This window comes from Panthera pardus, unplaced genomic scaffold (assembly GCF_024362965.1).
Source record: "Panthera pardus isolate Hobbes unplaced genomic scaffold, ASM2436296v1 HiC_scaffold_22, whole genome shotgun sequence".
Taxonomy (NCBI): Eukaryota; Metazoa; Chordata; class Mammalia; order Carnivora; family Felidae; genus Panthera; species Panthera pardus.
In genome coordinates, this window is record NW_026526788.1 from 70,974,928 (window position 1) to 71,001,661 (window position 26,734).

A 26,734-nucleotide genomic window follows, 5' to 3' on the forward strand; every position below is an offset into this window, starting at 1 on the left:
ATCAAGAGTTGGACGCTTAACTAACTGAGCCACCCATGCCCCCCTCCAAGTATATTTTGCATTTAAATATTCTAGAAAACTTCACATTTCATTAAGAGTAATTTAACCCCTTTATTAAGAGTAATTTTAACAATAAGGACAGGTTGATAAAACCATGTGATTTTCAAGTTGAACTGTGAACTCTGAAAAGTATCGATGAAATTTTATCTTAAAAAATCAATAGGATTTATAAGAACTCTCCTGAGGAGAAGCTTTAGCTTTGTGAATAGTTGTCTGTTAATGAGAGATGTCCAGAATTTTTCTTTGAGCTCCTCATGCGTTCACAAATGGAGATTAATTAGGGGCTATAAATGTCTGACTTGCCAGTGTTACGGTGTGATTCAGTAGCAGTCCAAAACAGAACCTGCCCTTTCTACACATCCTGCCTGATTCGGCTCAATGTTTAAAGGCCAACCTGTTTCTATATAGACTTAAAATTCAGATCTTCTGAACTGGCTGATTGAAAAAAAAAAAACAACTTTAACTGCAAGTGCATACAAAATTTTGATTTACATGTATTTTTCTTGGTCAGGTTCCCATTTCCATATAAATGGCTCTTATTTTGAATTCTCGTGCATGGACATTAGCTAATAGAATATATTTCAGAATATTGATTCAGTTTTTTTATAAGAATATGGCAAAAAGAATCATCTGAATCCCGGCAAAGATAATTATACCATGGATATAAACTTAAGTGTGTAGTTGAGATTTTTCTCAGTTTGAATTAGAATAGGGGAAATATCAAGAGTATTTGGGTACAAATATGCAGTTTTAAAATGTTTGAATGTTTGATGAATTTTTTTTTTTTTTTATTTAGATGATAAAGCCCCAGTGACAGATACAAATATCCCTTCTCATCTGGACCAGATGTTAGGTATTTTGCTGCAAGAAGAACGTGAGCGAGAATTCGGAGTGACCGGGCCATGCATGGAATATTTGCTTCATCACAAGATCTTGGAAACGTTATATACCTTAGGGAAAGCTGACGTAAGTTCCTAATCCACATCGTGTTCTTGGGCATGTAATACATGCATTAATGTCTTAGAGACAGAGAAGCTGCCAAGTACGAAATTTAATTATAGAGGTACCTATTAAGCATGTCTGGATTCAAGTCAGGATTGTGAAAAACAGAAAGCATGCAGGCTGTACGAATTACAGTGCTTAGAATTACTGCTTAGAATTACAGTGTAAACATTTGTGAAAATAGAGTCAAGTGCACATACTCAGAGCCATAGGACATGAGAAGGAACGCAGTGAACGTTGTGTTACGGAAATAGGAATTCTTTTTCACAGTCCTGAAAGAGAATGTCACTGATTGTTCCAGCATTACCTCTACTGATGAGTGGAGCCAGGTTAACTTTTTAGGCCTCGTGAATCTTGAGAAATCTTTGCAAAACTGATGTTATGGTATAAATAATATTCTTTACCAAGAAGCTTTCAAATTGTGTATGAAGGCACGTTTCAAAGCCTGTGGGTTTTGTTCTGTGAATTTCTGTAATATGTGTGAAAATCCAACTGACGAAAAAATTAATAGACATCTTGAAACACCAGACAGGGTCACGAACAGTGGTGTTAGGGACAGTTTGCTTTTAACCGAGTCTGTAATACTCGCAATTCATTTTAAGTTAAATTCATGTAATTTGTATTTTAGAGACAGGACATCTGCTTCCAGTGCCCTGCAATTCATTTCCTTCCTCCCTTTCTCCTGTCATGTGGAGAGAGGGGCTTTGCAACACTAAGTTGAATATAGATTAATTGATTTTTGAGTGAATGTTAATAATTGTACCACTGGCAAATTAATTTTTATATTGGTGATTAAAACATTATTAATGTATTATCTGAATAATGCAAGGTATTTGCTATCTAAAAAAATATTGTGCTTAAGATTATAGTTTATACTGTTTCCAGATAACGTGTCTGTGGTGATGCTGTGGAACTATATTCATTTTGTGACTGTTTTCATTGCGAGGCAGCATAAGCAGGTCAATCATAGAACATAGAACCTTGTTAGTTCGTGCTCTCTTAACCCACAAAGTAAGTAATCATTTACCTCCTTTTCAGCAAAGATCGAAAACAGCTGACATGTCATAAACACTTCTTCATTGTTTATAATAATCATAATGTAAATAATTTTGCGACTAATGTAAAGCAGCATTGTTAGAATGAATCACAGCATTTTATACCAGAGGGTTCCTTTTATTTACATATACGTGTTGGAAACGTATATACATATACGTTTACTCCTGCATCTCTGCGATGGAGGGTTATTGATCACCCATCATTAGTGTAAGTAACAAGATTCTGCTTTTGCTTTAGCCGTGGATTTAACCATAGTAGTTTCACGTTTCTGTAGTATTTGGAACATAAACAGGTTGATGTTGCCTGAACCAGCTCTGATCTCAACAACGTGTTACTATCAGGCTGCTTGTAATTACATTAGCCTGTGGTTCCATAAGCTATATTGTAGTCCCAGATGTAATTTTATTTCCAGAATACCAGTCATTAATATTTGGTTGAGAATTTGATTCTGACGAGCTCATTAGTTGGCCGATTGCCTTGGCTTTTGAGGGTGAAATACATTCACGTATGCATTTCTCCTCTTCTTTAATTTAAAGGCTTTTGAGTGTGTCTGTATTGCCTGTTTTCTTCTTGTTCGTGTTTCTTTTCTTGCACACCCAGTGTCCTCCCGGAATGAGACAGCAGGTGTTGGTGTTCTACACTAAACTTCTGGGAAGAATCCAGCAGCCACTACTTCCACACATTAATGTACACAGGCCAGTGCAGGTATTTTGTCCCCCGTAAATTTGATTGGATTTCTTTGAGCGTATACATTATTTCATACAATTTTTCTGAGAGGAAAAATCACGAAGTTATTCTCAAAATAACATGTAAACGAGCAAATCCTTGAGCTTTTTGTCTACCCGACATGGTATTACGTATGCTCTTGATGTTTTTCTCTTAAAAATTTATACGTCAGTTTTTCCTTTAACTTACCTCTGTGATACCTCAAGGAGAGTTTCTTGTGCACCTTATTACTTTTTTAGGGCAGTTGAAAAATTAGTAAATCTGTTTCGTTATAGGTGATTTTAAGTAGTGTTCTATCTGAAAAATGCAAGGTATTTGCATTATTTGAAAAATTTAAATACACTTAAGGCAAACAGACGACTGTTTACATACTTGTAAAAAGTAACCTAAGTTTCAAAATTTGTTTTAAATTTTTTGACAGAAATTAATTCGACTGTGCGGTGAAGTCCTTGCAACACCGACGGAAAATGAAGAAATCCAGTTTCTCTGTATCGTGTGTGCAAAGCTGAAACAAAATCCCTACTTGGTTAATTTTTTTCTGGAGGTACGGTATGCTTCTTGTCAACCTTCAAAGCATGCTTATATTAAAACTATTTTGAGAATTGAATTCTGTAAGGAATATTAGAAGGAATTACATTTGTGGGTATCATATGGCTTGTTTTACCTCCTAGAATTATTTTTCACTTAAGATCACTGTTTTAACTTGAATCTTCTGAGGAAAACAATTTTCAGAGAAAATAGTTGAGCCAGATATATAGGGCAGCACGGGGTCTCGACACACAGAATCAAGGCTTAGCAGGAATGCAGCTTGAAGGGGAAAGTCAGGGAGAGAGAAGTCACAGAAGTTTATAAGCTATCATGTTTTCAGCCAAGCATGCTCTAGTGTGGAGCATGGGTGACCCGGACTGGGGCAGGGATGGTGTGTGCAGATTTGGACAGATGTGCAAAGTCACGAGTTAACCTCTCCAGCCTGGGATCACAGTTGGGATTGCTTTCATGTTCTGTACTGTCTTTTCTTAGCCATAGTCATTGAATCATACTTTACTTATGACATCAACTAATATGTTGGGTTTTACTTCTAGTTTTAAATCAGACGATTTTTTTTTAAGTTTCTTTATTTTGAGAGAGAGAAAGAGAACGAGCACGCGTGTGCACATGAGCAGGGGTGGGGCAGAGTGAGAGCAAGAGAGAGAGAGAGAGAGAGAGAGAGAGAGAGAGAATTCCAAGCAGGCTCCACGCTGTCAGCACGGAGCCCAATGCGGGGCTTGAACCCACAAACTGTAATAGCATGACGGGAGCTGAAGTTAAGAGTCAGATGCTTAACCGACCGAGTTAAGGCGCCCCTAAATCAGACAATTTTTGTGTACTTTCTTCTTTCATTAACTTTTTGTTTTGTTTTCAGCAGTGAAATTATTAGGAATATGGTAGAAAAAACAGTTTCGATTTTTTAGTTTTTTAAAAAATCTTTTTCTCTTTTTTCTTTTCTTTTTTTCCCCCTAGATTAGGTATAAGTTACATATAGTGCAGTTTCCCCTCTTTGGGTCTACGGTTCTCTGAGTTTGACACACAGTCACGTGGCCACCACCACAGTCGAGCTACACAACAGTCACGCCGCCCTTCGCACGTCCCTTGTAGCCATCCTGTCTCCACCCCTGTCCCCGGCAATCACTGATGTGTCTCCGTCCCAGGTTTCCTCTTGTACAGAAAGTCACAGAAATGTAATCAGCCTTTGGGGTCTGGCTGTTTTTCCTTGGCAGAATGCATTGGAGGTTCGTGGACGAGTTTGGTCCTTGATATTGTTGAGTAGTATTCCATCGTATGGATGCATCACCGTTGTTCATGCATTTAACCAGTTGAGGGACTTGGGGTTGTTTCCCGTGTGGGGCAGTTATGAATAAAGCCCCTCTGAACATTCACACCCAGTTTTTTTGGTGCGTGGATTTAGGTTTTCACACACTTGGGTCACTACCTGAGAGTAGGCTTGCGGGATCGTGTGGCAAGTGTATTCTGATTTTCGTAAGAAACTGCCGCACCGTTTTACTACATGGGCTTATCGTTTTGCGTCCCGTCAACAAGGTATGAGAGTAGTTCCGGTTTTCCACAGCCTTGTCAGAGTGAGTGTTGTCAGGGTTTGGTTTTGTCTTTAAAAGCTTGAGCCAGTCTAGTGGGTGGGTTTGTTTTCTATCTCACTTTACGGAGTTAAGCCACCCGAGATCCGCTTCTGCGCTCCTGATGAAGACGGACAGGCAGCCGAGCTGCACCATTGCATGCATTTAAGTTTCTGGTGGAAGATGAGGATTGTGAATGCCAGTTTCTCATGATGCGCCTCGTATTTTGAAAGTTTGCTTCAAAACGGCTGGAATACATTTATGAATTCAGATTTCAAGGACTTACTCATTAGAGTGGTATTACAGTCCTTTAGTTTTCGATATAAATATATCAAGTATCTCAGTCTGGCCAAGTCAGATGTTTCTTCTCAAAGTGCACTTTTACTAAAGTTTTCTTAGATACCCTAGTTACTTAAATGCATGGATTTTTGCCCGAGCTTAAGCTTTAAAAGCACTTTTTATCATAATCTCTGCAACTTACTCAGAAGTACACAGCCATAGATCAGAAGCAGGGAAAATTTGTGGGCATATGTAAGGTGATGGTGAGATACCCTTTGTTTACCTGTCCTCAGAGAAATGTTTATATTTTTTTATAAAAATTTTTTTAAATGTTTTTATTTATTTTTGAGACAGAGGGAGACAGAGTATGAGCAGGGGAGGGGCAGAGAGAGGGAGACACAGAATCTGAAGCAGGCTCCAGTCTCTGAGCTGTCAGCACAGAGCCCGACCCGGGGCTCGAACTCACGGACCGTGAGATCATGACCTGAGCCAAGTCGGACACGTAACCGACTGAGCCACCCAGGTGCCCTGAGAAATGTTTATATTTAGACCTCTCTCCAAAGAACCCCCGGAATCAGTGACATGTCTGCTGTAATATGCCAGTCTTACAGCACATACCTCTCCACAGCCTGAGGTGGTAGGTATCTTCATTTTCTCAAGACTGTTCATAAGCTTTTAATGTAATTTTTACAGTCTCCCTGGCATTAGAGTTATTTAAGTGCATTTTCTTTTCTCCTGCTGGCCAATAAGTTCCTTGAGGACGAGGACCCTGTCTCATTAATCTTTGGGTTCCCACAGCTTCTCTAATATCCGGTATAATGTATAATAACTGCTTAAATAACACTATTGAATGAATGAATCTTCAGAACAATGCAACTATATTACTCGTAAGTGTAGAGGATAACAAAAGTACTTTGCAATTCTCATGCATGTGTCCCCTAAAGTCTAATCTCTCTTTTCATTTATATCAGCCACAGTTTACATCTCCTATGATTTAAATGCATATGGTAAATGAATTAGAAACAGTCTTTGTCCTAAAGGAGCGTATAGTCTGGTGACAAGGGTAAGGCTCATACTCAGACTATAATCTGAGGTAAAGTGAGTATCTTAAGGGTACAAAGTAAAAGTACCTTAAGCCTCGATAGGCTGAAAGGATTACATCTGCTCTCGGTGGTCAGGAAAGACTTCGTAGAAGAAACTACCTTTGATGTGAGCCCTGAGAGATGTTTAGAGAAGAATAGATGAACATAAGTAAGGGAAGGAAGGTACAGAAGTGTGTGGTGTGGTCAAGAAACAGTACACTTAGGATATTGTGATAAGCGAAGGGCCTGAAGAGACAGACAAGGAGTTGGTGGAAGGCTTTGAATGGCAGGACGAGGAATGTGAACATGCCTGCAGTCACTGGGGAGCCATTGAAGATTTTGGAGCAGGGACGTTATTACACGGTGGTATCTGTGCCTGAAGTTCAATTGGCGGCAGCATCTTGTACAGTGGATTCCTTTGAGTGGAGAAGGAAAAGCAGAGGAACTAACTCGGCAGCTGGGGGAGTAACCCCAACGAAAAGTGACATGGACTGTAAGCGGGAAGCAGTGGGTTGGAATGAAGTGCATATGTTGAGGAGACGCCAGAGGTAGATTCGGTGGGGTCTCGTGCAGGAAGAAGAGAAAGGACGACGAATGTGTGAACTCCTGCACCAGCAAGGCTGTCGCTGACAGCAAGAACGGAGCCCTGGGGGAGCTTACGTTGAGGGGAAAGATGGTGATTGCGGTTCTGGAGGTTCCGAGTCCTCCTGGTGTCCTGTTGGAGAGAATTGGCAAGTATCTGGTCTCGCAAACCTGCGATTTGGGAGAGAAGTCTGTGTTCAAGAGATCTGACGGTTGTGTGTATGAATGTGCTTTGGCTGTCATTAAGATCCCTAGAGCAGAAAGTTTCGGGAAGAACCAAAGTGCAAGAGAAGGCAGCATTTCCTCATCGCCTACGGAACTTTTAAGAGACGCGGATTCCACCACGCTGTTGGACACTGACAGGAATCGAACGTTGTCAACCATACTCAGGAATGCGAACAAACAAATAAAAATGCAGCTTCGTTGGCTCCTCCTCCCAATATTCCCATTCGGCAGGTCTGGGTCTGACGCAGGCGTCTGCGATTTTCTGTAGCCCCACGGAAGACCGTGACCCTGACAGTCTTGAGTCCTACTTTGAGAAACGCTAGTTTAAGGATTGAATGCAGTCCTAAGAGTATCCTGCCCTTTGCCATTCTTATCTGAGATACCACTTCCAACATTAGTAGAATTTTAGATGGAATCGAATGTTTTACATTCATAAAGATTGTGATACGCAGTTTTCTAGGAAACGGGACGGTTCTGTCGTTCTACAGAAGCGTTTTCTTTTAACGTGTGCTGCGGGCTCGATTTCTCAAGAAGATTGGTCCAAACTATATTTTTAACTGTAATAAAAGTGATTTATCATAGCTATCATCTAACTTTGGAAATAGAACTTTGAATTCATTCAGCATTTAATGCACCTCTGTGCTAGGTGAAATTTGGTGATCGGGCCTGTGGAGAAGCTGGTTTATGATGACGTCTAACCTGTGTGTGTGATTTGATTTTTGTTCTTGTGTTCAAATGGAAAACAAAATACTCTTTGCCTTGAAACGAATGGTTAGCTTCGGTTGAGATTCTCTTTGTGTCTGGGTGTGTGTGTCGGGGGGGTGGGGCCGACATGTCCAGTAAATCTGTTTCCATCAAGAACACTAATAAAAAGGTTCTGAAGAGGGGCACCTGGGTGGCTCAGTCAGTTAAGCGCCTGACTCTTGACTTCAGCTCAGGTCAGGATCTCACAGCCCATGGGATCGAGTTCTGGTGTCGGGCTCCATGCTGACAGCACAGAGCCTGCTTGAGATTCTCTCTGTCTCCCTCTCTCTCTCTCTCTCTCTCTCTCTCAAAACAAATAAATGTTAAAAAAAAAAAAAGTCCTGAGAATATTGAGTCCTTTTTCTAAAGTAAACATAGGAAGCAAAGGAAAACACAGAAAAATCATCTTAGAAAACCAGTCCTAAAAGAATCAATGTGGAGGCTATGTATTTTCAGTAACCCAGTGAGGAGGAAACATTTAATTGCAATTGAAAACTCCTGAATCTTCTTTTTCCCCCCACTAACATGAGTTGTTTGTAGCAGTAGTCAAATAGTTACCACTAGTACTGTTCATTGCTGTGGTCATGGTACATTCTGCAGTTAGTGTGACAAGTGTTCTAGATGCCTCTGCAATTTAAAAATATTTAGGGGTGCTTGGGTGGTGCAGTCAGTTGGGCGTCCAACTTCGGCTCAGGTCATGATCTCACAGCTGGTGGGTTCGAGCCTCACGTCCGGCTCTGTGCTGACAGCTCGGAGCCTGGAGCCTGCTTCAGATTCTGTGTCTCCCTTTCTCTCTGCCCCCGCCCAGCTCGCCCTCTGTCTCTCTCTCTCATAAATAAATAAACATTAAAAAAAATCTAAAATAAGTAAGTAAAATAAAACATTTAAAACACAGTTTGTTGAAGTCTGAGTATTTTCATTTGTTCTAACACTTCTTCTATCTGTTGCTACGTTGGCTAGACTTTATGTTAATTATAGAATTGTAATTCTGTAGAATTATAGGATGTTAATTACAGAAAAACCAATAAAAATGTGACTTCTGTTTTATAAGTGTTTTGAAAGGAATCTTACAGAACATGTATTCTTTTTCAGAATAAGTTGAAATCACTGGCTTCCAAAGGAACACCAGATGTAATTTCAGAAGACACATCGAAAGGTCAAGGTCAGGATTCCTTGTCAACAGACACGGGACAGTCGTGTCAGCCAGAGGAACTGTCTGGTGCCACGGGGCTGGAGCACACAGAGTTAGATGATGAGCCTCCTCACCAGCTAGACGACCTGTCCACGAGCCTGGATAATCTCACCGTCACCTCACTACCGGAGGCCACCGTCATCCGTCCCAACCAGGATTACAATTTAGTGAATTCCCTGTTAAATCTTACTAGAAGTCCCGTGAGTCTCCTTTACTCTTCCCCCCCACCCCCCACCCCACATCCTGATCACAGTTACATGCGTTTGAAATAGAAAAAATATATATATATACATATATAGAGATCCTTATTTTCGTGTAAAACATTAAATCTATTTAAGTTGAATTTTTTCCAGGCAACTTGCCTCACATACGTCTAATTCAAAAATTGAAGGGGTGTGTGTTCTTCCCATCAGGATGGCCGAATAGCTGTGAAAGCCTGCGAGGGCTTGATGTTGTTAGTAAGCCTGCCGGAGCCTGCGGCCGCCAGGTGCCTCACACAGAGCACTTGCTTGTGCGAACTGCTGACCGACAGACTCGCCTCGCTGTACAAGGCCCTACCTCAGTCAGTGGATCCGCTAGATATCGAGACCGTGGAGGCAATTAACTGGGGGTGAGCACCGTTATTGTGTTTTCCCCTAGACGTGGCTTCTTCCACCTACACTTTCAAGTTCACTTCTGTTGGCAGTGACATAAACGTTTAGTTTTGGAAAGAGGGACATTACTTGCGATCATTAAATGGGATTATGTTCGGAGACCCATTTTAAATTTGTTACCAATCAGGAATGAGTTGGTATGGGAACAGTACAGCTGCTGCGTAGTTATTTTTCCATTGTACTGATCAATTAAGACCTTAATTGCATTAAAACCAATAACTGTATCTGATTTTTTTTTTTCCCTCCGAAAGACATCCTTTTATAAATACTTTCTGCAGCCTCTAGGGGAGTCTCATGTTTGGTGGCCTGTGTATATGGAGTCTCTCCTCCTCCCTTATTTTTTTACCCCCTTTACCCGTCTTTTGGGGCCCCCCCTGATTCTCATTGTTAGATGTGATCATCACAGAACATTTATAAGTTTATAAAGCAGTTTGAGGAAAATTGCCCCTAATCCCATCATCTATAAGCAGCCTAATATTTTAGTATAATAACCTGATGTAATTTTTCTGTGTATTTTTAACTCTTCCTTGGTTTTTACCTGTCTTTTTTTTTTTTTTTCACTTTTTAAAATATTTATTTGAGAGAGAGAGAGAGAGCAAGTGTGAGCAAGGTAGGGGCAGAGGGAGAGGGCAAGAAAATCCCAAGCAGGCTCCGTACTCAGCTGACCCCCACGTGGGCCTCCATCCTGTGACCCTGGGGCCATGACCTAAGCCAAAATCAAGAATTGGGACGCTCAACAAACTGAGCTCACCAGACCCCCCTACTTGTCTTTTCCCCCTGATATTCTGCCAACATCCGTAGGGCAGACCCATGGGTTTACTTTACTACTGTGTTGCAAGGCAGGAAGAGAAGCAGGCTGCTTGTTTCTTTTTGCACACCTTCCTTTACCTTCCTTTTCTTCCATCCCAGCGGCTGAGAACCTCAGACACTTCATTCCTGCCACTTGGTCATATTTATGGCGGAAGCATGAGGAGCCGTCCGTGTGTTTTTTTCCTCCACAGCTGCGTTCTTGTTAGTCTCTCTCTTTCCACTTAATGAGTGAAATTATTTACAACTTTTGATTTAAAAGGTTTTCTTTTCCCCTTGGCTTTCTTTAGTCATCCGGCGTTGCCTGTGTAAATATATCTTACTGTGTAAGTTCATTCACATACCTTTATCTTTCCATATGTACTGAATTGGATGAATGCTTTCAGATAACTTTGGACTAAGCATTTCTCTCCCATGTCTCCCTACAGCTTGGACTCATACAGTCATAAAGAAGATGCTTCAGCATTTCCAGGAAAACGAGCCTTAATTTCATTTCTTTCCTGGTTTGATTATTGTGATCAACTCATAAAGGAAGCACAAAAGGTGTGAATTTTTTTTTGTTATTTATTGATAATTTTTAAATGTAAATGTCTATTTTAGGATAGCACAGTAAAATAAATACAAACAAAAAAACATGTGCGTGCGTGTGTGTGTGCGTGTGCGTGTGTGTTGCCACTCTGGAATAAATCACAGCTCAAGCTCTGACCTTATATGTCTTTAAGTATTACAGTGGAAAGCTTCATAAGGTGACATCAACCTCCCACCATTTCAACTCCTTGGGGAGATGCTAATACTGTAATGTGATTGGGATAATATTTTTGTCCTATCTGTCTTGTTCTTGGAAATTTAGATGAAATGTAAAGGACCAAGTAGCTAACATCTAAGCCAGGTTTATGTGCCATCAACAAGATGGTCAATAGGCAAGTTTGTTTTTCCACATTAATTCAGATGGAGGGTGCAGACTGGCTTGTCGATGTTACAGATTAATCTCTCTTTTCCATGAAAACAAAAGAAGATAATGATGCTCCTCCTATATTCTAGACTGCTGCTGTTGCTCTTGCCAAAGCTGTTCATGAAAGATTTTTTATTGGCGTTATGGAACCTCAGTTGATGCAAACGTGAGTGGCCCTTTTCCATTAAAAAAAGAAAACGTTGCTATGTTCATGTTATTTTTGCCCACTAATTACCTGTTTGTTATGCCCAGTTCTGAGATGGGTATTCTGACATCAACTGCCCTGCTCCATCGCATTGTTCGGCAAGTAACCTCTGACGTTTTGCTTCAAGAAATGGTGTTTTTTATCCTTGGAGAACAGAGAGAACCAGAAACTCTGGCCGAAATTAGCAGACACCCTTTAAGACATAGGTTAATAGAACATTGTGATCACATATCTGATGAGGTATGCTATGTAATGATTTAGAATTGGACTTCCATTCTTGGAAATATGACTTTAATGTACTTGTGATGCTTTGAGTGCAGCCTCTTCACGTGGCTTTAAAAATTGAAAGCGTGCGGGGCGCCTGGGTGGCTCAGTGGGTTAATCTTGGTTTTGGCTCAGGTCACGATCTCACGGTTTGTGAGTTCGAGCTCTGCATCAGGCTCTGTGCTAACAGTGCAGAGCCTGCTTTAGATTCTCTCTCTCTCTGTCTCTCTCTCTCTCTCTCTCTCTGTCTCTCTCTCTCTCTCTCTCTCTCTCTCTCTTTCCCTCTGCCCTTCCCTGGCTCGTGTGCTCTCGCTCTCTCTCAAAATAAATACATAAACTTCAAAAAATGATTTAAAAATACACCAGTAAATAAAAATTGAAAGCATGACTCACAGGATGGCAAGAAGAATAATGTATTTAGACATATTTCTCAGCCTTTATTATCATTTTTGGTTTCAGATAAGCATAATGACATTAAGAATGTTCGAACATCTCTTACAAAAACCCAACGAGCACATTCTTTACAACTTGGTCCTAAGAAACCTAGAGGAAAGAAATTATACTGAATATAAGCCTGTGTGTCCAGAAGATAAAGATGTGGTGGAAAACGGATTGATAGCAGGAGCCGTGTAAGTTCCCATCTAACTCTGCAAGTTCAGCATCTTATATTGAATCCCAATTTTCTCTCTCCTCCTACTTCTCTCCCTTATTCATAAAAAAACAAAAAAAAACCTCTTACCGTTTATAAGATTTTCAAAAATAAAGTTTAGATGCCATGATAGCACCATCCCTTTAAGTCACAAGTGGTATTCATTAAACCTAACAAAATCAACGCGTTCTTGAGTTTGATGTGCATGTAAGATACTAATATCCCTATAAAATGTAATTGTCTTACTGGTAAAGTTATGTAATGTTTTCTAAGACATTAGAAAAGAGAATGGTAGACCATCTTCTGGTTTAGAAAATGTACTAAAATTTCGTCTTTTTTTTTTTTTAATACATCATTAAATTAAACATAGAGATCTCGAAGAAGACCCGTTATTTACTGACATTTCACCAGATAACACTCTTTCAAATCAAGAGTGGCTTAGTTCTTCACCTCCTGCTACTCCAGACCACCCCAAAAATGATGGGAAAACCGAAGTCCATAAAATTGTAAATAGGTGAGTTGCCATGTAAATGTGACTTACATCTCTTTTGCTTGGTTTTATAACCTATGATAGCTCTGTTCTTAGGTTGTTCTAGTGATATATTGTGAATTCAATTTTCCCTTCTTTTATCTAAAGATTATATCAGCTTTTTGTCATGTTTATGTAGCAAGTGACAGCCTAGGGGCAACAGTCAATAGCAGAAGAGAAGAGCTGTCTGAATATAGAAACAAAAACAATAGTGGTTAAGTAAACCTTCAGAGTACCCTACTTTGTTTTCATAACAATCATTGTAAGTAATTCCCAGTTGGAACAACAGGGGGAATTTCCGGTTTGACAGATTGTACTTAGTACACGTGAACTGACCTACACTAAGCCTAGGACTCTACCTTTTTGGTAACTGTGGTTTTTACTTTTTTTTTAAGTGCGCTTTCTGTGGCGATGTTCTCTTTCTGCCTTTGCAGTGCTGTCACTGCTGTGCCTGGTTCTGGCAGGTGACTTTAGAGAGATTGCCTGTGGCTCAAGATGTAAAATTAAGGTGCATAAAAATCTTCGGTTCAATTACTTCGAAGCCGGTTTCCTGAGATGAGCAGATAACGGTGGTCTCTCATTGTGCTGTAATGTAGAAAGAAGTTGTCGTCTTAGGCTTCCTTCTACTTTAAGTGAAATGAGTGATTTTTAAATAAAACCTTTGAGATAATGAAAGCGTAATCAGTAAAACCGATTCAAGATTAAGTACTTATGCCTATGTCATTTTGTTTTTCGGGTTTCCATTTGCATCAGTGTTTGGCTAAACTGAAGATATTACTCCATAGTTTAAGACATAAAGATACTGAATTGTCAGAGTATTTATGTTACTGCTTGTGGCTTTTTTCGTTGAAGTTTTCTCTGTCTGGTACCCGATGAAGCAAAATCATCCTACCATGTCGAGGGCACTGGATATGACACCTACCTCCGAGATGCTCATAGGCAGGTAAGTGAGGTAGTTATTTTTGGACATGAAATCTAGTAAGAGTGTACATACACACCTTGTCCTGTTACCCACGGTCATTTCTCCAGAGGTTTCCCTTTCTCTGCAAGACCTGAACTCCCTCTGCGACATTAACTTCCGGCAGGTGACCTTACTATGCCTTTTACTCACTGTGTCTCTGTCCCAAGATTTCTTTCTTTATGTTTGCTTCCCTCCCCCCCATCCCTCTGCCTTTTCCCCATTTCTCCCTTTCCCGTGTCTCCCTCCCCCTCTGTCCCCACCCTTCTCTTTCTCTCCCCCACCGTCCCCACCCTTCTCTTTCTCTCCCCCCCCGTCCCCACCCTTCTCTTTCTCTCCCCCCTCTCCCCTTCCCCTATGTCTCCCTCCCCCCACTTTCCCCTTCTCCTCTATCTCTCACCCCTCCTTCCTTTTCTTTTCTTTCTTTCTATACTTCAAATTGTATCTCCCCCCAATCCTCTTCCCTGCTGATCCAAAACATAACTTCTAAATGTTTCTATCTACCACCCACCCTTGCTCTCAATCCACAGGCACTGCCCTGACCCCCTCTCCACCTCTGTTCTCACCCACACCGTTATTTATTTACAAGTGCCCGCCCCCTCATGCCCTGCCCCTGCGCGGGATTTCTCTGCCTGTCTGGAAGGACTCTCTCAGAGGTCATCTGTGAAGAAGTGAACTAAACAGCCTTCTGTCAGTCTTCTTCCCTCTCTGGCGTTTCACAGAATTCCCGGTTTTGAAAAGTCTCAAGTCAGAACAATACACATTTAATTTTCATTTAAATCCTTGAGATTGAAGTGTGTTGTTATGTATAATTAATTTGCATGCACCTATAGTTAATTCACAGTACTTTAAGCCTGAATGCAAGTCCACATTACTGCTTGAGTAACTAGAGTAATTCTGTAGCTAGTGATGTGGAGAACAAAGGCAAAAGAAACACAGAAAAAAAAGTAAACTCCCTTACTAGCCCGTCGGCAAGTCCTTGAGACAGGCAGAGTGACCTTCCTCTAGGAACCCAGCTGCCTCGATGTTGACCCTTTGCTAGGGGCAAAAGGCGGTCTCAGCTTAACATCATCCCAACCTCCAGGATCCTGTAAGTCTTCTATAAAAATCCTTGTAGAAACTTCCTTTATCTCTGCCCCCCAAGAATATATGTTAGCAATCATCCTCCAAACATATGGCCCGCTAATATATATCTGAAGGGTCTCATGACTAAACTTTTACTCTTAGACAGTAGTAAATGACCTTTTCCTAACAACAGCTAGCCCCCTCAAGGTCCTGGAAACCTTGCTTCCAAATTCCTTAGAGACTTAACGCTGTCCCTGACCCCCTCCCAACTTGAAAGTATAGAATCAGTCACTCCTCACAACCCCAGTGCAGTCTTTCTGCCCACAGGTCCTGTCCCCATGCGTTAATAAAACCACCTCTTTGTACCAAAGATGCCTCAAGAATTCTTCTTGACTGTTTGCTCCTGAACCCCAGTATTTCACATCAAGCTAGCACTTTCATGAACGAGAAAGTAAAGGCAATACAATAGTGATCCCAACCTCAGTAGTCTCCCCTGGAAGTTTAAACTGCTTTTATTCTTTCTGTGAAGTTTCATTTCCATTTTCTACAAATGCACTTATTAGGATTATTTCAGAAGTGCTAGAAAACAGATGAGAGATAAACAATTTTTAAACTATTGCTGTCTAGGTCAGAATTTCAGATATGTTAATGGAAAAATGCTTAATTAAATATTGGTGAGTGGTTAAGGATAGAAAATGGTCTGTTGAAAGCCAAATCAGTTAAAACTCACAATATACTGAAGAAGCTGGCTTTTTGGTGGTTTTAAATATGTTTTTCTTTTAAAGATCAAAGTTAGTGCTTCATGGTGAGGACATGTTTTGTTTCAAATTCAGGTAATTTCCAAACTAGAGACGTCAAAGTAATGTCGCTTTATTGAGTAAGGAGAATCTGAAAAGTGAAAGAATGGGGAAGAAAACTATGCTCTAAATGTCTTTTGTTTAAACTTAAGTAAATTGTATATTGGGGAAGACTTTTCAAATTTATTTTTATTATGTGAGATCTTATGCTTATGAAAATCCATGTTGTTTATCCCAGTGGTAAACTGAGGAGTGAAGGGCCAGTTCCTTATTATTTCCAGCCTATTTACCAGCACTTTGGTAAAAGGTGAAAAGAAAAAACATAAACTACCAGCCCTGATTATTTTATGTTCAACAGACATAACAGTTACTCAGTTAAATGCAATAAAGGTTTTTGTTTTTTTTTAATTTTTCTTAATGTTTATTTTTTGAGAGAGAGACAGACAGACACAGAACGTGAGGGGGGGAGGGGCAGAGAGAGAGGGAGACAGAATCGGAAGCAGGTTCCAGGCTCCGAGCTGTCCGCCCGACGCCGGGCTCTAACCCACGAGCTGGGAGATAATGACCTTAGCAGAAGTCAGATGCATAACCGACTGAGCCACCCAGGCGCCCCCAATAAAGGTGTCTAAACGCTTACTCTGGGTTTTGAGGTCCTTTTCACTGCGAGGGTAGCAAACCATTTGCGGAGCACGCTCCACGCAGCACTGATGTGTCCTGTGACAGCGCGCCCCCTGTAGGTGCGCCATGGGAAAGCCAAGCCTGCCTTCTCCGACAACGTACATCTGTTCATCCGTTTGCATGCAACGTTTCCAAATCAGTTTGAAAATGTGGCTAGGACTTACTTTGCTTTTTAAATATTCTCTAAATCTGTGATTAAAAATAAGTAAAGAGTTACGTTCCTCTAAAGGAAAACACATGCTATTTATTCATCAGCATATGTTGGTACAGGTGTTAGAGTCTTACCTGTGCTTCTAGTGAGGGTGTTGTTACCCAAGTCATCTCTCCCTCCCTCTCCCATGGGCGCCTCACAGGGAACGCTGGGCACGCAGGTGGATATTTACATGCCTCTGTGAGGAAATACTTTCTATTTAATCTCCATTTGTTTCGGTTTGTTCTTTAATGATGCAAATGCTTTTCCCTAGTTCCGGGACTACTGTGCTATCTGCTTAAGATGGGAGTGGCCTGGGTCTCCAAAAGCATTGGAAAAGTGCAATTTAGAAGCTACTTTCTTTGAAGGTCATTTTTTGAAAGTTTTATTTGACAGAATGGGAAGAATTCTCGATCAGGTAATAAGCTTTAAAATATTAATTGTCATATTGTTTTGTTACTATTCACCGTGGATTCATCTCTAGTCTTAGTTTAGATCTTTAATAAAGTAGTTCTGTTTTCGTGAAGCTCAGCTGGCAACAACCAGTGCGTTTCTGATGCATTTGTTATGTTCAAAGCCTTCATTTGGCCTGACGGCTGTTGTCAAATTCTATATTTCCCTTCTCATTATAGGCTGTTGTCTTAATATCCTTAACACATTTTGGAGGTGATTAGAGTGCTTTCCTTTTACGATGAACTTAGAAAGCCTTTTAGTATAGTTAGTACAGATACAGATTGAGTCAACCTTCAATTCAGAAGACCTTAAATGTCATTTCAAATTGAATCTCCAGCACTCTGGTCTCATTAACATTACGGAACAATATTAGATGAATCCGCTTCCTCAGACAAAGGACTTAGGAATAAGACTCATTTTCAGAAGGGGGAGGTGAAATAAAAAAGGTAAATTTACTTATTCCAAGGTAGATAAAAAAAACTACCATCCTCTGGTCTGTTGCTCTGTGTGTCTCACTGACAGCCAGGAGAAATGAATTTGGGATTACGGAACCCCTCCCTCCCTCCCTCCCTCCGTCCCTCCCTCCTTGAAAAATGAACAAAGTGAGGATGCAGCTTTGAAATGCCTTACACTCTGGGATGTACGCTTGAAATGAAACCACCTGGCATGGTACTTGCCTTAACACAGAAATTGACTTCACCAATTTGGAACTAATTTAAAATTGTATATTAAAGTAGTTGTTCTTTTTCAGCATTTTAGTTAAATATTTATGTGAGCAGAGGGAGTTAATAAAAGAAATTTACTCCATAGGCAGGCTGTCCTCAATAACCAGAAAGCCAAATAAAGAAATTATAATTTAAGAAGTATTTCACTGGGTTCCGCTTCAGACAGGACTGTTTCTGGTAGTAATCAGTAAAGAGATAGAGTAAGTCCTTTTTTCTTTTAACCTCTTAATAGCAAGTGCTGTATTTCTCGGGTTTGGTGGGTCGGTTGTTCAGTCCAGATCTGGTGGGTGTGCTGTTTGCATGATGGCTGCGTAAGCCTCCTGGGTAGCAAGCAGGGTTTATCAGTTCGTTGTGGTGTTTGAGCTGGTTTGCTAGGCTTTCTCTGGATCTTGGGTATTTTTCCCTTTAGTTTGCAGAGTGCCGATATAAAAGGGAATTCGGAGACAAAATATCCTGAAATGCTGCAGAGTTTTTCTTATTTCAGCGGGTCGCTCGTCACGGTGCAGAACCGGTTCATCCACCCTGTCTCCACCATTCTTCCGTAACCCTGAATGATAGGCAGGACAGACTTCTGCTGGAATTTTGTCAGGGAGGAATCCCTAGTTTCAGTTCGTGTGACTTAAGCTCCTACGCTGCGGGGCACGGCCTCAAGCCTTTTGTCTTTAAACGCGTGGTTTTTCCAAGCCTTTTTTGGTAAGAACATGATGCAGTCAGATCTCAGAGATAATCATGAGCCCCGGCGTGCCAAGCGCGCTTGGTTTCGTTTCATTTTCTTTCTTTTTTGAATGTGTTTTCGCTGAGGGTGATGTTTGCTTGTAATTTTCTTAGTGTACATTTCTGCTAGGGCGGGGCTTACCAGTCTGGGATTAAACATTGACTGCAGCTAATTCGTAAAGTAGCTAGTTTCTGCATGTTCAATTACACTCAAGTATTGTTGGTACTATTGTGTTGTCACAATGTTAATTTTTATAAAGTACTCTATAACACATTTAGTACCGTTTGTGATGATTTTATAAAGATAGCAAAATGCCGAGGTCCATGAGCGGAACGTAAAGAACACCCGAATGTAGGGAGGCTCAGCTTCTCTCTGCCCTGACAGGGAAGGGTTTCGTCTTGGGTAACTGAGCCACGTGTCACATTTCCTTCTTCTAAGGGGAAGCTGGTATTATTTGCCATCACCTCCTACTTAGATTTGCTTGTAAAAACTGAATGAAAAAAACAATTTAATCCTTTAAAAAATACAAAGCCTTGTTAAATACACGAGTTTTTAGAAGTTTCAGAGGCTATTAAATTATTGAGATAGAGGCTGCCTGGGTGGCTCAGTCGGCTGAGTGTCCGACTCTTGATTTCAGCTCAGATCATGATCTCACGGTTCTAAAGATTGGACCCAAGCTCAGGCTCAGGGCAGAACCTGCTTGCAATTCTCTCTCCCTCTCTCTGTGCCACTGCCCCACTCATGCCCGCTCCTTCATGCTCGCTCTCTCAAAATAAATAAGTAAACTTTAAAAATAAAGAGAAGTAAAAATGTAAATAAGAAAACTTTAAACTTGACTAAACAGTATTGTTTTGGTTGTCGGTAAATTTAGCCTTTTATTTTTTTAATTTTATTTAATTTAAAATTATTTAATTTTAATTTTTAAAAGTTTATTTATTTATTTTGAAGGAGAGAGTGTGAGCAGAGGTGGGGCAGAGAGAGAGAGGGAGAGAGACAATCCCAAGCAGACTCCACACTCCACGCAGAGCCCCACGTACGGCCCGACTTGGGGCTTGATCTCCCGACCTCAGCCAATATCGGGAATTGGATGCTTAACCGACTGACCCACCTAGGCGCCCCAGTTTATCCTTTTAGTAGAAGGGTGGAGACTGAGTTTGCTGGTAACCTCAGTATGCCGCCTTTCTTTCTTTTTTCTTTTTTTGTCATCAGTATGCTTTTAAGTCCAAAGTGTATTGTCCTAAAATTCCAGCTTTGTATGTAACGTGAGCGCAAAGATGCACCAAGCCCATTTGACCTGTCAGAAAAATCTGGCCAGCTTTCATTTCAGGTGAATGCTGTACAAAGTAGAAAAGAGGTCCAAAATAGGTATAAACACTTCTACTAACCCAAAAAAGGGATATTTGTATTAAAGAAAAAAGGCCAACTTGTTTTAAAGTTATTACCATTGTGAAGTAGAGACCATTTCGGAGGTAAGTTTCTATGTAGCTGAGATTTGTTTTCATTTTCACGTTAAAATATAATCTCAGTCAGCCTTAAACGTCTTAACGTAGAACATAGGTTCTTGTTCAAACAAAGCTAAAAACCAAAGTAACACCTTATGAAGAAAATACAAAGTTTAAGTGGCAATTTCTATCCTTGCCGAAAGCCAAATTTTGACTTCTTTATTTAAGCTCCTATAAATGGAAGAATTTGTGACCTAAAAACCTGAACTACCTGAAACAAGTCACATCCCAAACTGTACTTAAGTTGTATTTTAAGGGATTTTGTTCACATGCTTTACAAATGCATTCTTCTAAGGATTTGCAAAAATGTTTCTTTTGTGCCTCAAACACAATTTAATGGGAGTTCATTGTTCCTTATGAATGGAGTCCTGGAGGCTGTTCTGTTGCAGATATTATCAAGTCGGAGAATATGCTTTCCAAACTCCCCTTCCGTAGGAATTGTATCTCCCTTCATTTATCTTGCTCGAGGCCCAATTGTGAATAAGAGAGACTTAGGGATGGTTTTCTGCCCTTTCAGAAAATCCATGTTCGTGGATCTCGTGTTTAAAAACAAAAATGGTACAGTTGGACTCACAACACAGGACTTGAGGTCTTTTTTCACGCGAAGGCACCTTTGCTGTCTTCTGGCACTGTGCCCTCACATTCGTTGTCCTCCGAATGCCAGATGTTCCCTTCTTAGTTGGTGTTCCTTGTGTCAGGCGCTTTAGCGTCCGCTCAGTGAATGGGAGCGAAACAGGCAGAGTCCACGGTTAACATTCACTCGTCCTGAATCCCTTTTCCTTTCCCCGGGCTCGGCGTGTGTCCCTCGCTCGCCCCCAGCCCTCCCACGGAAGCCAGTTTTGTCTCAGCCACTCAGTTTCCTTTGGCTGCCTAGAAGGAAACTGGAAGGAGCAAGACTTCTGTTGAAAGTTCTAGAGACGGTAACAGCAACCATTTTTGTACAGTGTGCCCTTTTCTTTGATTTTGATGCACTTTGTAAAGCACCTCCAAGCCATTTTCCATGAGGAGGAAACAGATTAAAAATTTTTAAAAACCGAATTCAAGTAAAATTGTGATACTACGTATAAAAAATGGATGAGGAACTGTACACAGATGTATAATTATTTGGGGAGAGTTAATGCTCTTGTGATAAAGGAGATGATCCTTGTCTGTAATCACCGTTTTGAACCTTCTCATTCGCTGTGAGGCTTCTGGTGGTCATTTCTGTCCCCAAACACTTCCCTTCTGCCCAGAAGGTTCTGGGCTGGTGATGCATAGGACTTTATTTTATTGTGTACAGGCTCTTGATCATTGGTGGTAGTTGAGTAATCTAAAAGATGAAGAGTATCACTTCTAAAATGAGCCTACCGTATTTTAAAAGATCTTAATGACTGTTTTCATTGGAGGGAGGAATAAGATGGGATATTTTCCTTTCTTGAAAAGACCAATTGAAATGGTGAATGAAGTGCTCAGGTATATATACATGTATAAACAATGTCAAATGTCTTTGTTTGTTTTTTTTACCTCTCCACAGCCATATGATGTAAATTTACAAGTCACTTCCGTGTTATCTAGACTTTCTCTCTTCCCTCATCCACACATACACGAGTACCTTTTGGATCCTTATGTAAACCTTGCTTCTGGCTGTAGATCCCTCTTCTCCGTAATCGTCAGGGTGAGTTCTTAGTTTTGTTATATTCTCTAGGATTGGCAAACCTGTCCAGTTAACATCTGGATGATTAATAGACGTGGTCAACATGTCCATTAACATTACTTATCATTGTATGTCGTTAGTGTCACATGATGGAAAAGATTTTACATCTGCCGTCTAGAAGTCATTGCTGTACGATGGTGTGTGGAGGAAAAAAGAGAGTTTATTCTTTTCAATAATACATGTAACTTTTTTAAAATTTTTAAATTTTTCTTTTAAAGTTTGTTTATTTTGAGAGAGAGAGAGAGAGAGCATGAGCCAGGGAGGGGCAGAGAGAGAGAGAATGGGAGAATCCCTAGCGGACTCTGTGCTCTCAGTGCAGAGCCCGACGACGTAGGGCTCAGTCTCACGAACTGAGAGACCATGACCTGAGCCAAAATCAAGAGTCGGATGCTCAACCGACTGAGCCACCCAGGGGCCCCATATGTAACTTTTATATTTTAGGGAACAGATAGGACTCCTTTGCCAAAGACGGTTATGTGAATAGTGAGAGGTGACGTTTTTTATTTAGTAATAGGAAATCGAGTAATAGGCAATTTTTTAATCCTGAAAAACCCTAGGTAGTTGACCCCAAGAACCCAGTTCATTTTGTCTCTGATGCAGGTTGTTGGAGACCTCATGGTTAGAATCCAGCGTATTCAAGACTTTACTCCCAAGCTTCTGTTAGTCAGAAAGCGATTGCTTGGTTTGGAACCTGAAGGCCCTGTGTAAGCCAGTGTTTTACATGTTTTTATCTAAAAATTTCACCAAAACTTCATCATCTGCCGGTACGATTTGATTGCTTGCTTGCTTTCCTTTCCCCAGTATTGACCACATCACATTGCTGGAGGGTGTGATCGTGCTAGAGGAGTTCTGTAAGGAGCTGGCGGCCATCGCATTTGTGAAATACCACGCTTCCTCCACCCCGTAAATAGCATCCTCCAAAGAACAGAGGGAGCAGAACTGCAGTACACGTTTCATCAAAAAAAGACTCAGCTGCACCCAGCCGAGAGGATAAAAAAGCCTTTTTAAATGAAGCACTGCTATAAGTTGGACAGAACCTTTAAGAACACATGGAGTGGACATTCTTAGTAAAATGTTGTATAATGTTGTTTTCATTGGCGTTACCGTGATGGTTCTCTATATGAGATGGCACATCCTTGAATCCAGGATACAAAGGAACTTCAGGAAATAAGCATCTCTAATGCCTGTGTGAAAAGCTGCAAAATTTCTGATGTCACGACTTTGAAGATATTTCTGTTATTTTAATATCCTTTTAGGTAGCAAGGCATTTTGACTCTGGGACTCAAATGCTTCTATTCTTTTGGATTAATAAGTAGCAACAAAACAAAACAAAACAAAACTAATTTTATAACTTTTTAAGGTCAGAATTCTTATCAAACAAAATATGAAAAATAAAAAAACTGTAGATGAGAAAAAATACAATTCAGGAACCATCGAGTGAGTTCAGTTAATATTAGGAGATAAAAATGTGTAGAGCACCATTAACTTTCCTCAGCTTTTCTAAGAATAACAATTTAATATGATGAAGAAATTCTTGATTAATATAATATATATATTTTTTAAAGAAACGTTCTTTTACTCTTTTGTGCACATAGCCATGTTAGCGATTGATTTTCACGTATGGGTCCCAGTGTATTTAAACTGTGTCATGTTTGCAACAATGTTGAATTTGTGCTCACCATTGGTAATGTTTGCTAAAATAGTATTTTTTAGGCTAATTAACATACATTGGGTTGAGAACTTTTTTTTTTCCTTCTATCTATCCCTCTCTGAAAGTTGCTTTATAAAATTGCTTTGTAATTTGATTTCTTATTGAACTACATAGGTGGGAACTGACTGATAACTCTTAGGCAGCAATCAAAATGCCAGTGGCCTCCTCAGTGTTTACATTTATTTTTTCATTTTGTTCAGTCTCTCGCTTTAAATGATTCTAAAGAGATTTCAAAAGAAAACCAGCGTGTCCTGTTTACATGTGAAAGAATTTGGGTAAATTGGGTATGTATGAAGGACCAGTTCAGGAAGGCTGCGCTGTGCACAGCATGCTTATACTTGATTTACAAAATGGTGTTTGCTAATCCGCTTTCTGTTCTTTTAAGTGATGCTTATCACTCAAATACGGCTTTTAATTTCCTCTTCTTGCTCTCCTCCTCTTCCTGAAATGTTAAGCAGCAGCACTTTGCTCTTTATCTTTCTATTTACTGATACTTTGAGGGAGTGGACTGTCAGGCTTCCCAGCCTGGAAGGAGCTGTCCCTGCTCCTTGTAACAAGTTGTTTCATGGAGCACGTTTGCATACATAACATCACGTGGCATGTGCATCCAAGCATGTTTTACCCCTACTGCTAATTTTGTTGTATTTGTGTTTCTGATTTATTTTCTAGTTAGTTTTGGCTATTTATTAAGAGCAGAATATCAAAAGATTACGAATATTCTTGGCTCTAGAATGCTTACCCCTGTTAAACCGAGAAGACGACATTTCTGATTTAATGCAGATCTTTGTTAGCTCAGTCTAAGCACATTTATTAAGCAAAACAAGGAAGAGCAAAAGTGGGAGATAGTCACTTTGTGCATGATTTTCTTCAAATGATTTTTTAATGATGGGAAAGCGTTCAGTTCCCTGTGTTTATTGATCAGCCCACGCGAAGGAACACTGCAGCATCTCTGTTTTTAGACATAGTTGTAGTCTACTTTGATGTAGGTTTATTGAAAATAAGGCATGAAGAGATACTAGATATTTCTTGATGTTTTCATAGTGTTCAGTGGATGTAATAGCGAGGCTATTACCTCTAAAGCCAAATACTACTTTATTCTTGATTTCACAATGGGACCTTATAGCGAATATATGACACCAAGCTCAGAAAAGCTTTAACTCGTGTGTGTGTGTTGCTTCTTAAAACATAATTGTTTTCCTAAGTTATTGTAATGATTTTGATCTGTAGTCAGCTAAAGCTTAAGGTGTAAGTTGTCTCTCTTTAAGTTTCTTTTCCTTCTTTCTTCTTGGTATTTAGTTCAGACAGACCTCGAGCCAGCCAGTTCTCCCAGGGAGCTGGATTTGTCAGTGAAACAATGTGCTACGTTCCTAGTCTTTTTCGTACTGTCTTGTGGAAGCCAAATATCTCTGTTAGTGCTTGCAAACCAGTGACTCAAATGCACTGTGCTGGGCGGAAAGTACCGCCTTCACAGCCGATCGCCGTAGCAGGTTCCAGGCCGAACATTAGTCTTGCTTCATATCAATAGGAATGGGTGTGCACGTTTTCTTTTAACCTTCTAACAGGAGAGTCTTTGATTTCATTTTTAGTAATGAGCCACGTTCTTTACTTGATAGAACTGAGATTTGTCCTTAGGCAGTTATCACGTAGTACTCCCATTATAACTCTGTAACGTTTTCATAATGTATCTGTCTGTGCAATATGGAAGCTGTGAGAGGGTTCATAGCTCTTTGGTTTAATTGTACATTATGTGTGTGTACATGTGTACATATATATATATGTGTGTGTGTGTGTATATATATATGTATATATATATATATATATATATATATAAAAGGACCAAAATCCTTAGCTTGCTTACACTGTTGCTAGTGTAAAGATTGTTACACTTCATTTTACAGGGCACAAATTATGGAATTACTTTGTAATTCAGGGTGACATATTTCCATAAATTATTGCATTAATATATAACTACCATTTAATTATGAAGTTCACAGGCATTGACAAGTTGCAGTGAAGTGAAAAAACAAGTTATATGGTAGTTATATTTTGGGTTTTACAATTAATCAAAATATGCATGTCATTGAGACACTCGATGTGTTAAAACATGATAGATAATCATATTTCTGGGCCCTGTAAAAATAGTGTTATTGCAATGCTCTGTTTGGCCTCCTGCCTTGTTTACATTAAACAAAGGATATTTGGTAAATTTTTCTATCAAACATTGTGTAGGTTACTGACAGTGTTACCATGGCCTGGAATTCTTGGGCCACCTATGAAGAAAAAGTCTTCAGATGGTGATCGTGTACCTACTATCTCTTCAAAAGGAGGTTGTGATCAAGTTCAACTTTTTGTGCTGATGATGCATGCAGGACTAAGAGGGATAATCTAAAAATAAATAATGTAATTTAAGCAAAGTGTCTTATATTTTTATAGAATTCTAATTGAAAACATTTTATTCACTGATAAGTCTGAAACAATCACTCGTAACACACAAAAGGATATGACACATGTTGGGGCGCCTGGCTGGCTAAATCAGTGGAGGATGTGACTCTCGATCTCAAGGTGATGAGTTCAAGCCCCACACTGGGCGTAGAGCTCTCTTACACGCACGTGCGCGCGCGCGCGCACACACACACACACACCAGTTAATGGGTCACTATAACATTGATTCCTAGGAGAGAACAAGAAGGGATAGAATCAGAATGTTTGAGGAGGGGGAATGTATAGCTTGAAAAATCCCCCCCAAGTGTATATCCTCCACCCAGCTCCTTGGTAATCACGTCTGCAAAGGAAGGGATGTTTATACAAGTCTTAGAGAAACAATTCATTATAAGTAATCTTAATATATTTGTAACACATATAAAAACTTTTTCCCTGACATCTGAGACCATTAGACTCTAGGCTTGTTCCATCCGTTTGAGTTTTTGCCAAATTGCTGTAGTTGGAAACTGAAAGAAACATGTACTACACGGCACAGCCAGCGAGAGAAAAATGGGATTATTAATCCCACCTACCCAGGATTCTTTGTAGCCAATGTTACTGAAAACAGTTTTAGAAGGACACAGAGAGGATAGCAGGTTGAGTGGATGTAGTGAGGTAAGTTTAGGCATCGAAGACTTGAAACTACCCTCC

The 26,734-nt window shown here is 40.1% G+C and overlaps 1 protein-coding gene across 2 annotated transcripts in view; it reads left to right on the forward strand.

Annotated features, from left to right (window-relative positions):
- Positions 1-26,016, forward strand: part of FHIP2A (FHF complex subunit HOOK interacting protein 2A) — a 92,322-nt gene extending 66,306 nt beyond the window's left edge. For both annotated transcript variants that reach the window (XM_053909942.1, XM_053909941.1), the window contains exons 3-17: positions 857-1,026; positions 2,719-2,823; positions 3,266-3,388; positions 8,957-9,256; positions 9,470-9,666; positions 10,945-11,059; positions 11,558-11,634; positions 11,721-11,913; positions 12,397-12,566; positions 12,957-13,100; positions 13,968-14,058; positions 17,078-17,221; positions 21,712-21,852; positions 22,492-22,595; positions 22,693-26,016. In XM_053909942.1, coding sequence (XP_053765917.1) covers positions 857-1,026; positions 2,719-2,823; positions 3,266-3,388; positions 8,957-9,256; positions 9,470-9,666; positions 10,945-11,059; positions 11,558-11,634; positions 11,721-11,913; positions 12,397-12,566; positions 12,957-13,100; positions 13,968-14,058; positions 17,078-17,221; positions 21,712-21,852; positions 22,492-22,595; positions 22,693-22,798 — 2,180 coding nt within the window. In that variant the 3' untranslated portion in view covers positions 22,799-26,016. The remainder of the gene's footprint in view (positions 1-856; positions 1,027-2,718; positions 2,824-3,265; positions 3,389-8,956; positions 9,257-9,469; positions 9,667-10,944; positions 11,060-11,557; positions 11,635-11,720; positions 11,914-12,396; positions 12,567-12,956; positions 13,101-13,967; positions 14,059-17,077; positions 17,222-21,711; positions 21,853-22,491; positions 22,596-22,692) is intronic.
- Positions 26,017-26,734: the final 718 nt, after the last annotated feature.